The following is a 12068-nucleotide window of genomic DNA, read 5'->3' as shown; positions in this document are numbered from 1 at the left end:
AACATAGGTTCCAGAGAAGACCAAAGAAAGACAGCTTGCTTCTCAGGGAAACCAAAAAGATAATCTGAACTTCTAAGCCAGTAAGAGGTTATTGACCTTTCAAAGCCATTGAAATAGAGATGGAACCACTGTGCTGTCAAGAAACATGGCCTACCAACTGTGTCTTCTCTTCCTCACTCAGGTTTCCTCACTTCTTTATAAAGTGCTGTGCCACAAAAAGAGAGGTAGTGGTGGTTTAATAGAATGTTAAAGATCAGGGAGAATCACTGTAGGAAGACGATCGTTGGGGTACACAGCAAACTCTGTGAGGCAAAAGGGTTCAGTAAAGGGCTGAACTCTGTAGGGGGAGTGAGGCAATTGCTTTGGGCATACAACTTAAGCGGATGCCTCCCCCAAACACTCAGTATTGAGATAAATAATATCTTACATGTAACATCATTTAAAAGTCTAAATTAATGTCAAAAAAATCCATGATGAATAAAATGTAAAATTTTAGAGATAGGATCAGTATGACTGAATTTTTCTTTCGTCTCGGGTTTGTATATGGCTTGGCACTGGTTCAGAGGAACATTCCAGTAAGACCATTGATTTTTTTTTTTTTTTAAGATTTTGTTTATTTATTTGAGAGAGAGTATGAGCAGGGGGAGAGGGAGAACCAGACTCCCGCTCAGCAAGGAGGTTGGTGTGGAACTCAATCCCAGGACCCTGGGACCATGACTGAAGCCAAAGGCAGATACTTAACCAACTGAGCCACCCAAGCACCCAAGATTGTTGATTAAATAAGACAACTTCCTCCAAAGCTTTCAGTGTGTAAGTTCCAAGTAGCCCAGACCAGCATTTGCTTTATTACAAGGATGGTGAGGCTGAACTCCCTTCCTTGTCTGGGGTTGCAGGGTACAATATGGGGAATCCTGCTACTCCTGTGTTTAAGAGACAACTGGCAGCGGGAAGTAGACTGTGACAGAGGGACAATATTCCCATTGCTGACCGCATTTATGTTTAAAATAATCAGATTAGTTCAGCCCTTTCCCTTTCTGCAGTTTTCCAAATAAGAGTTACTGGTTGCAAGTGTTTCACCAGAAGGATTACTTCATGAAGAAAAGAGCCAGTGTTCCTGGCAAGTAATCGAGGAGATGGTGGTACAGTGTGGATAAGGCTTCTCTTTGATACCTCTCTACTCTAAACGAACGTAGTGGCACGAATCTTTTCTTTTGGCTAAGAAAGTAGAGCTGGTGAAAGGGCTTTCCTCCTTCCCATGATAGATCCCATGTATCTGTTACTTGCAGGGAAAAGTGATTTAATAGTGTCCATATTCGGACCTCTTATTTTGCCCTTTGTGCTGTCACAAAGTTGAGAACCACTGTGCTGTCATCTCTTCCTCACTTGTCTTTTACTTACTTCTTTATAAAGAAATAAATGTCTTCTATGGAAATGCATGTTGATTATACCGCACCACCTAATGGTTTATAATGAGACCTTAGCATCTTAATGGGTAGCTCTAGGTAAAAATATTAGGTTACATAAAGAGAACTCTTAACCAGCCATTATTCAGTATCAAATACATCAGATGCTCTCAGTCACATAACAGAAAATCAAATTCAAATTGGTTTGTATAGTAATGGGGAATAAATCTCAGTCAGCTGAGCTTTGGGAATCAGAAGATCTGGTAGCTCAGAATTTTTGCACTCTGTCTTTTGGTCTTAACGCCCCAAACAAACAGCATTTTCTCCCTGAAATCACCTGCCCCTTCTGACTGATGGATTTCTCATATAATATCACGGGCATCTTTGACAATCCCAGTCCTTTCCACATTAGTTACCAAAAATGTTTCAGTTCATCTCCGTAGTATCTCCTTCTCTTTCCCCTTCCTGCTCCCAAGCTCACTGCCTACTTATGCCCAGACTGTTGCAATAACTTATCAACTTGTCCTGTCCCCTTCCCTTTTTTTTTTTTTTTCTTGCCAGTTGATCTTTCCGAAGCTCAGATTACTTCAAACAACTCTAGCTCTTCTTATATCTTATTGGTTAGTAAGGATTCCTCCTCCTGAACATTCAGGATTCTTAGGTTCCAGCTATAGTTTATGATTCCAAGTTCTTTTTTCCTAAAACCTCTCTCATTACAGGGAGCTTCAGACATCTGGATAATCAACATTTTCCAAACATGCCCCTATTTTTCTGAGCTGTCGTCTTCCAAAATCTCTTCTTTTTCAAGGCCCAGTTCAAATGCCCCATGCCTGCACAGCCTTCCCCTGTCTGCACAATTAGAGCTATTGCTTTCTCCTTGGCTTATCTCTTACTATCTTGAGCTTTCCACCATCTAGATTTGTACTCTTGTCCCCTTCATCCTTCATATTCAGGGTGATGCTAATGCTGTGAGGTCCTAGGCTAATTCATTGACAAAGTAACTTATGCTCTTTTGTATAATTGATTTATATTTCCTGTACTTATCATATTGCCATATACAAAGAGATCATTTTAAAATACTTTTATATATAGGAAATAGCTACATGGAAATTCATCCATATATATATTAGCGTTTCTCATCAAGTACTACATCAGCTACTTCTATTAAGCTCTGTCTTCTTTCTTAACTGTTTAACCACGGACAGAATACTTTATCACACTCTGCCTCAGTTTCTTAATCCATAAAATGGGAATAATACCTACCTTGTAGAATCGATAATAAATATGTGTGTGTGTGTGAGGTACTTATAACTGTGCCTGGCATATAGTAAGTACTATGTATTTGTTTATCCATTTACCTATTTATTATTCATTTAAAATTACTTACTGTTTTCTTGAGAGTCTTGGGTAAAGAGCCAACAGGCACAGAAATTAATGAGAAAATTTGTCATAAACTATTAAGAAAACAAGTGTGAAAAAAATACTAAGTTTAGTATTTTTAATTTAAATATACTAGATTTAAATTTAAATATACTAGATATTTAAATATACTAGATAGAGAAACAATTTCATTGTTAACCTTCTCTGACCTTACATTACCATAATATTGGTACTGAAGCACCGTATCATAAACATCTTCCAAACCATGTCTTTGGAAGTGAAAATCTGTGTCACAGATACTTTTAATTCAGTGTAGCTATTTAGTAGACAGAAAAGCAGTCAGAATCTCTAGAACAGTGCACATATTTACTTACTTGCCTTGGCAAAAATCAAGATTTATTGCCTTTCAAGATAAATTTTGACTAAATATTGACTTTAGTCTCTCAATCTTGTTTACCTGAAAGACCAATGAATCTTGACACTTCTCAACTTGAGTTGGAATCTACTTGGTATTTATTAATGTATTTCATATAATTTGTAATCTTAGTAAAACATTCTATGAAGAGTAAACAAACATTAAAGCTTTTATCCAGCATAGACAGGCTTTATGTTTTCTTTTTATTTTTTTTCTGTAAAAACTTTATAGTTTCCATTTGGTCCACAGCTGAGGAGGGGGCTTCAGGGTGTTAAAGAAACTGCTTAGTGGCTGCGGGAAACAGATACCCTGGCACCTGGGGAATACAGAGGAACCCCTCAAAGACCACTGGGCTCCAGAGGCTCCTAGTCCTTCTTGAGGGTGAGTCTTTACAGGAGATGCTAGTCCAGCCCAGCTTGCAGAAGTTAGGTGGTTGCCATCTTCTTGATGAGTTTCACCTCCTCATCTAGGAAGTGGCTCTCCAGGAAGTCATAGAAATGGGGAGGTCTGTGCGGGTAGAACCGCCTTGATGATCCTAAAGGGCCCAGGTCAGTTCTCCTCTGCCCTGATTTTGCCTCTTCAGGAGACCCCGGGCGCCCTCATGCTTCCCCGGGGCAACCTGGCCGAAGAGCCGGCACATGCCCTCCAGAGCCGCGTCACTGCGGCCAAAAATAGAAGCCCAAAGAGAGGTAGGTGTAGAAAGCCTGCAGATGTAGGTTGACCTAGAAGTTGACAGCAGTCTCTATTTTGGTGAAATAATTCTGATGAATCTCGGAGCTCAAGGTTGGTGGGAAGTAAGGAGCTAACCACAAAAAACAGTGTTGGCTGGTCCCAGAGGCAGAGGATGGTCAAGAAAGGATGATCTTGGAGATTGCACCTGGGAAGGAGGTTGGGGGTGGTTGGAGGTTGAAAGAAGGGGTAGTCCCCAGGTCTGTTTCATGCAAACATTGTGGAAGCGAGAGACAGCTGCATGGGATTGCCGGATGCTATCTGTATTTTCAGTCAACAGTGAGTCAATGGTTGTAGACTGTAAGCTAGGAAAACAGAGTTCTGTATGACCTTTTTCCTGCTGATTCTTATAAAGTAGCAAGTCATTGAAAACCTGCCCCCCACATTTCTGTTTTCCTTCATTTTGGAAAATCTGGTTTGTAGAGCTTTGGATAAAGTCCAGGCCTTCAATCCCCATTTTACAAAGTGCTTAGCACAGGTCATTGTCCCGCACCAGGGCACTGGACAGCAGGGGTGAGGGGGGCAAGGACAGTCATTTTGCCCTTCCTATGGCCACCTCTCCCTCCACTGTGTGCATACAGTAAAAGAGGGTATGAAACTTGCCAGTTTTTTCACTTTTAACAGAGAAAATGAAAATTTATCCTCTTACTCTTACCTCTTTTCCTCCCTTTTTTATAAAGACCCCTTCTCTTCTTTCTTTTTGTTTGCCTTTGTTTTTTTTCTTAGAGCATTTTCTACCTTCCAAACCAAAATACCAAATTTACTTTGCCAAACTGAGTAAAGGAGGTAGTGTGGCTGATCACACTTAGAAGGCATTGTGTGAGTTCTTTCCTTAGGGATCTAGCCACAGCTAGATCTAGCCACAGATCTAGCCACAGCTCCTGTCATTTTCCTCTTATGCCCATGAATTTTCCAGCTGCTGGTCAGGGGAATGAGGGCAGATTTGGTAGCCATGAGGCAGTGAGAAGGTGGTTGGCTTCTCCTCAAGATCTCAGCTTCAATAATGCCACATTGCTGCCAATTGAGCTAACTAGGTACACTTGTTAGAAGAAAGCTTGTGCCTTTGTGGAGAATTATGCCAAAATTTCTGCTTCAACCCCTGGCAACAGATTCTTTTGGTCGTCTTTAGTGAAAGGCCATTTGGGAAATGGACTGTACATGCAGCAAATAGGATTTCAGTTAAATGGTAACATTTGTTTCCAAAAGAGTACCAGAGGGGAAGCTAAGCTCTTCAGAGCATGTGTTCATTAAAGATTTGAAGTGGGGTGGGAAGCAATAAAAAAAAAAAAAAGGCCAGTGAGTTCTCTTGTGAGATAGTTTTTTGTTCCTATGAATTGAACACCCTCTGAAAAGTTTCAAAAAGAGACTGGAAAGAATGTATTTGCTTTGATCCAATATGTGGAGGGTTCCCTACTACAAATACCCCTTAATTTAGAAGTATTATTCAAAAGTCTGTTTGAAAGTACATAAAAATATAATATGTAAATAAGCTCTAATTAGTTATTTCAATTAATTATTTTTTGTCTCTGCTTTGCGGTTCTGTTTTTCTCCCCATAATGTCGCTTGTCAGAGTCCAGCTTTGGCACCCTTCAAAAATGTTTTTGTCATAGTCGTTATTACGAAAACACATCTTTTGCCCTGTTGAAAACATCACAGTGATAAAGTAAAATCCAGATCATATAGCTTTAGGGGAATTGTTTAGACATTTTTAGTCTCTGATTTGCTAGTATGATATTAAAGAAGGAATCTTAAAATTAATTGAAAAAATAGGTGTTTCCTTCTTCAAATAAATGGTAAGTGGTGTTTTTTAGAAAATGAATCTGCATTAGGCCACTAGCCTCTAATCTTCTTTGACCATCCTGTGTTCTTTCAATAACAAATACTACGTTGAATTTGGAGATTAAAAGTTTTAATTCTAAACCAAGTAAGATGCTTCTCAGTGGAGACCGTGAATGCTGTGGGAAAACACTGGTAAAATGAACTCAGGTTGTTTCTACATAGCAGATTTTTAGAAATTGACTGGGAACCTGAAATGTTGATTTTGGAAGCTGAGAGAGTATACTACATGACCATTTACAAGGTTTTCATTTGAGGGGCTGCACACCCTCTGTGCTTGAATAGAATTAGAATTTTAGAGCCTGGAGGGGCCTTAGCAGCCACCTGGAAACCAGGGAGCCATCCTCAGCTTTTCCCCCACCAGTGTCTCTGGTGGTAGTTGGCTGGTTGGGGAGAAATACAGGTTCCTGGGCCCTAATCCAGAGCTACAGAATCAAAGTCTTATGGGTGGGAGTTAGGGTGGGGGAGAGGTCTACATTTTTCATAGGCTTCTTCTTTTTTTTTTTTTTAAAGATTTATTTATTTATTTGACAGAGATCACAAGCAGGCAGAGAAGCAGGTAGAGAGAGAGAGAGAGGGAAACAGGCTCCCCGCTGAGCAGAGAGCCCGATGCGGGGCTCGATCCCAGGACCCTGACATCATGACCTGAGCTAAAGGCAGAGGCTTTAACCCACTGAGCCACCCAGGCACCCCTTCACAGGCTTCTTCAGAAAATTCTGACACTCACTGAATTTGGCAAACCACTGATTTAGGATGGCCCCTTCCTTTGCAGTGTGGAAAGCAGACTTAGAGAGTTTGATGGGTCAAATTCACAGTGTGTCCTAGGCAAGAAGGGGCTTTCTAACTTGGACTTGTGCTTGTCTGTACACCATGTATCCAAAACAGTCCTAAGCATGCAAATAGGTTCAGACCTACTTCTGGATCATTAGGGGTGATTTCAGCTTGGCAAGTAGGAGAGCATCGTTCTAAATAAGGTATGAAGGTAAAGACACCCAAGAACTGTTGCTTCTGTCTAACCTAAAGCCTGAGCGAGCGCTAGCCACACTCTGTCAGCCCTTCTCTCTTTGATGAGCCTGGAGACCAGTGCACAGGTGGTAAGAATGCTTAGCTAATTTAGTTAGCCCGTGTAGTTGAACCCCCAGTGTGTTAGGCTTTGGACCTGCGTGCCTGGTTGAGATACACATTTTTAGAACATATACTTTCTTAAAAATGCGTATTTGTGTATTTTAATATTGCTTATGTATGTTACATCTAAAAATTATAATAAAGTCATTAAAAACTATAGACTGATATACACAATAGTACCCACTAAAGCATATATAAATATCCAGCAAATGCTTGCTAATGTTAATTACATCTAAAATTCAAACAACCAAAAAGCTAAAGTGACCCAAATTTATTTTTGTTATATTCTGTGGTGATTTTAAACTATAGTGATGACCTGGAATTCCTGCAGGACCATGATCACTTTCTAAATCCTTAGAAAAGACTGAGTTTTATTCATCGTCATTTCAGTGTTCAATTTGACCATCAGCGAATTTTTGGAAACAGCAATATCCCATTGTCTAGGATGCGTCAAGTTCCACTGAATTCTGCTCCATACTCCATATATGATCACATGAGCAATATGTAATTCTTAGAATGGGCAACATAGTTTTCACGGGGTTATTAACAAAAGAATGCTGTTTTAAGAGGCAGGTGACCTGGTTAGGGGAATTGGTTCTGAAAGAGCTTTGAGAAATTAGAATCTCTTTATATCCAGGTGTATGTGTGTCCAAGTAATATTCAATTTACCATCCTTTCTGCATAAAGTTATTGATGATCTGCTGTATGTAAAGCTCTGTGTTAAGTACTGAGGATAAGAAATTGCTTTGAGGAGTTTCTAGTGTGGTTCTTGTTGGACAAGCATATAAAAAGGCACAGTAGTTTCCGGAAGCGTGTGCTAAATGCCAGATGCACAGTACTGCAGTCAGTGAATGCAGCAAACACATTCCAGAGCTCACAGCCCGCTCATTGTGACCGACCGCACCTCCCCTCAGCGACAGCAGCGGCGTGTGTGTTTGCTGCTGCTCTGTCTGTCGCACACATCTTATTGCTCAGCCCGTCCGAAAAACAGGAGCTTGTTCTGATTTTTGCTACTCAACAGTAAAGAAACAGCCATTCCAGGAAGGAGCAGTTTGCAGCTTTTGAATCGTAATACCGATGCCCTTACTTACGTACTGTCTTTTAGTACCTCTTGTCTTTAAAGCAATAGGATCTAATTCTTTCCTGGAGAATGCACAGCTAGACTGCTTGATTACTGATACCATTTTATTTGTGATGAAAACTAAAGTCCTTTGAGTTTTTGTGATATTTTCGTTCATGGAGTTCATGTGAATTAGTTTTTTCTTAGGTTAGCAGTTTGTTAAATAGACTGTTCAGAGCTCCTTTAATGGACATGAGGTTCCACGGTGATGGTGATGACGAGGAGGGGGGTGATGATGTTGTCATTAAACAGGCTGAATGCGAGATTTCTTTGGTCAGTGCGGTTCTTGATCCAGCCGTGATCCAGAAATAGATTTCTGAAATGAAAGCGGTTGATCAGAAATGCCAGGATAATGTTGCTGTTTGTACAATCATGATTACCTGTTCTGGGCTGCCCTGATTTAGTTCCTTGGGTTCTGATGGGATTTCTGTACTCACCAAGAGAATGTAGTGCCTCCTACCTGAAGAAAAAGCATGGCTTCTTTGTGACAGGGCCTAGTCCCCCCGAGAGTCCCAGGACAATGCTCGCAGAATCATGGATTTCCTCGGACATGGATTTCCTTGGGCCTTAGCAATGACTTGCCAGCGGCCACTGTCTTGAGTAATGGGCAGGATTTGGCAAAGTGGAAATCAGAGAAGAGGGTTTTGTGTAAGGAGACGTAATATGCACCAACGTGTGGAGGGTCGAGTGAGCACACTGTTTATTTGGGGAATAGCAAGGAGAGTTCTCTGATTGCAATAAAGAAGTTCTATTTCCATTGGAGAGTAGTAGGAGTAGAGAGTTGGAAAGGTGATATAGGGCCAGTCGGGGGATTCATTGACTAGGTAAGTAAAGGAAGACTGCGTACCAGTTTTTAGAATCATTTTAAACTCAGACAAGCTTAGAGCCGAATCCAGACTCCACCTCTTCCAGGTTCGGTGACCTCAGATTGGCTAAAACCATCTCACAGATGTGTTGTACACGTTAAATAAGATCCTTTATGAGAAGTCCCCAGCAAAATGTCTGGTGGTGGAAAGAGAGCTTATGAGGAACAAGTGAAGTGCTAGTAGTGGGGTTGTAGAGAGGCTGATCTCTGAGTACTGTATGCAGAAGACACAGAAGAGACCAGAAACCGGACCATATTAGGTTCCAGTTATGACAGCCCCGTAGAAGGTAAGGGGTTGAGGATATAGGGCTAGGAAGAGAAGGACACATCTATACATGTATTCTCTGAAGTTTTTTCTTTTTTCTTTCCTTTTGCGGACTTTTGTTTGAGGGTTGTGTAACCTGTTCTGTGGTGTTAAAAGTACAACCCTACAGGTGCCTGGGTGGCTCATTCGTTAAGCGTCTGCCTTCTTGTGCTCAGGTCATGATCCCAGGGTCCTGGGATCGAGTCCCGCGTTGGGCTCTCTGCTCAGTGGGGAGCCTGCTTCTCCCTCTCCCCCTGCCCCCGCTTGTTGTCTCTCTCTCGCGCTGGGCCTCTCTCTGTCAAATAAATAAATACAATCTTAAAAAAAAAAAAAAAAGTACAACACTAATCAGAGACTCATACTTCTGCTTGGACAGGATGCCAGCGATCCATAGGTCTCTCCAATGGGAAGGCCAAGGTGTGCAATTACAGTGGGTGGTATTACTGCAGCAGCTGCCATGTGGACGACAGTTTCCTCATCCCGGCACGCATAGTCCACAACTGGGATACTTCAAAATACAAGGTAAGCACAGAGTCTCAGTTCACCTCATAATCGCAGGGTGGATGTTCAGCTGTTGTCATGTGGATTAAGAAATAATGATGTAAGAATTTAAGCAGCCTTGACTAGGTAGTCTCATAAAAGCTACGAGACCTGAACTAATGCTTCTTAAATATCTCACATTTAAAGGCGTCTTAACTACGACTTTTTATTAATTTCCTCACTTAAAGAGATAATATAGCAGTTTCTACTTCTGGGCCTTGATAATTAACTGTGGGTGCTAAAAAGGAATTCTGATAGATAGAGAGGCCTCATTGTTTTTTTATTAGCTCTTACCTCCAAAATCACAATATTCTCAGAGGATAAAAATAGGAAAATAGGGGTGCCTGGGTGGCCCAGTGGGTTAAGCCTCTGCCTTCGGCTCGGGTCATGATCTTGGGATCCTGAGATCAAGCCCCACATTGGGCTCTCCGCTCAGCAGAGAGCCTGCTTCTCCCTCTCTCTGCCTGCCTCTCTGCCTACTTGTGATCTCTCTGTGAAATAAATAAAATCTTTAAAAAAAAATAGGAAAATAACACATGCACAGGCATACTAGTGACTTTTGAAGGAGAGGACTTATGTAATCAAGGTATTTCTTATTTTGAGTAGGACTACTCCTACTCATGTGAAGGTCAGTCTTCCAGCAGGTCCATCTCTCCTGGAACTAGAAGCTGAAGAGAAGCTAAGGGGATTTCTGGGTGCATGGCCACACCAAGGAGCAGTTCACTGAGCCACCCTTAGACCTTCAGCTGGACTGTTCTTTATTTTTTAAAAAGGGAGGAAGAGAGAAGCACGCTTTGCAGAGTAACTGCTAACAACCTAGCAGGGTATCCCAAAAGTACAAATAGCAGACTTGGTAGCTATAAAAATGCAAGTCAACCGAGGAGGAGAGGAAGTCTGAGCACTGGGGCATTCGCCTTAAGAGGGTAGAGAGGGGAGGAGCAACCAGCAGAAGAGGAGTGCATAGTGAGGGAGAGGACCCTAGTGTGTTCAACAAGCCACACAAAGAATGTGTCTTCAGATCAGTTTTGACATAAGCTGATACGTAGGTCAGATAAGATGAGCACTGAGAATTGATCATGGGCTATAGGAATGTGGAGGTAATGAGTGACCTTAATGAGAGCAATTTGAATTGAGCAGTGGGAGAGAAGGTCTGATTGGAGTGAGTTTGACATGGAACAGGAGAGAAATAAGTGACAAGAACAGAGAACTCTTGAGAAGTTTTGCTGTAAGGGCATGGAGAGAGAGATGGGGAGTAACCAGAGGGGAAGTTTGATTTTTGTTTTAATGGAAGAAATAACAGCATGTTTTCTATGTTGATGTGAACTACCTAGGAGAGAAAGAATTGCTAGAATGATATGGTTGAGTGAGAAAGAATCATGTAGGTGGGGGGTTGGCCTTTGCTTGGAGCAGGAAGTAAGAGAGAAGGCAGAGTCTGGGTATAGGTGCCAGTGGGTAGCTTAGGGAAGTTCCCTTCCATTTATAGCAGTAGCTGTCATCATATTGATTTATTTTGGCACCTGTGATTCTTTTTTTTTTTTTTTTTTTTTTGACAGAACACAAGCAGGGGGAGTGGGAGAGGGAGAAGCAGGCTTCCCACAGAGCAGGGAGCCCGAGGTGGGGTTTGATCCCAGGAGCCTGGGATCATGACCTGAGTCAAAGGCAGACACTTAATGACTGAGCCACCCAGGCACCCCAGCACCTGTGATTCTAAAATAAGATTAAAGACCCAGCCCTGGTCACTCGGGAAGTGCCTTTACCTTCTATTTCATAGAGATATAGGAGTGATTAGGCAATAATTCTGCCAGCCCTTTTATAAACTTGTCTACGTCTACATCCGTCCTCCTTGTCCTCCTTCCACCCAGAGAAGAAACATCACTCCTCCTATAGAAGGTTCTTCTGCCTCTGCTCATTAGCTCTTCCATCGGTTTTGCCAAATCTGATTGACCCTTTTCAGTTTCTTATTCTACTGGGCTTCTCCGGAATACAGTGTTGGACCAGGAATTCTTCTGCCTTGACTTGGAAGGCACACTCCTGGTTCTCCGAATTCTCTTTTTCCTCAGTCACTTCTGGTTCTTCGTCCTCTGCCTACACCTTTAATGTTGCAGTTCCTTCGCTTCATTTTTTTGTTTTCTTTTCCCACTTTATTGCATTCTTTCTTTTCATTAGTTTCAACTCCCTGATGATTCCTACCCTTATCTCCAGCTCCATTTTTGCTACTAAAAGGGAGATCTGTGGATTTAACTGCCAAATGGCATCTTAGCTCTGGTTTCAACCTAATAGTCTTCAAGATATGGGGATTGTCCTGCAGTAGGATTTGGCAAGTTGGTGAATCTAATCCGCTGAAGTACTCT

At 41.7% G+C, this 12068-nt stretch overlaps 1 protein-coding gene across 9 annotated transcripts in view; it reads left to right on the top strand.

Moving 5' to 3' along the window:
* Positions 1-12068, top strand: part of PLEKHM3 (pleckstrin homology domain containing M3) — a 179403-nt gene that overhangs the window by 58242 nt on the left and 109093 nt on the right. For all 9 annotated transcript variants that reach the window (XM_047720887.1, XM_047720888.1, XM_047720885.1 and 6 more), the window contains one exon: positions 9554-9699. In XM_047720887.1, the coding sequence (XP_047576843.1) occupies positions 9554-9699 (146 nt within the window). The remainder of the gene's footprint in view (positions 1-9553; positions 9700-12068) is intronic.

This window comes from Lutra lutra, chromosome 3, assembly GCF_902655055.1.
Source record: "Lutra lutra chromosome 3, mLutLut1.2, whole genome shotgun sequence".
Taxonomy (NCBI): Eukaryota; Metazoa; Chordata; class Mammalia; order Carnivora; family Mustelidae; genus Lutra; species Lutra lutra.
This window is presented reverse-complemented; position numbering and strand designations above follow the sequence as displayed.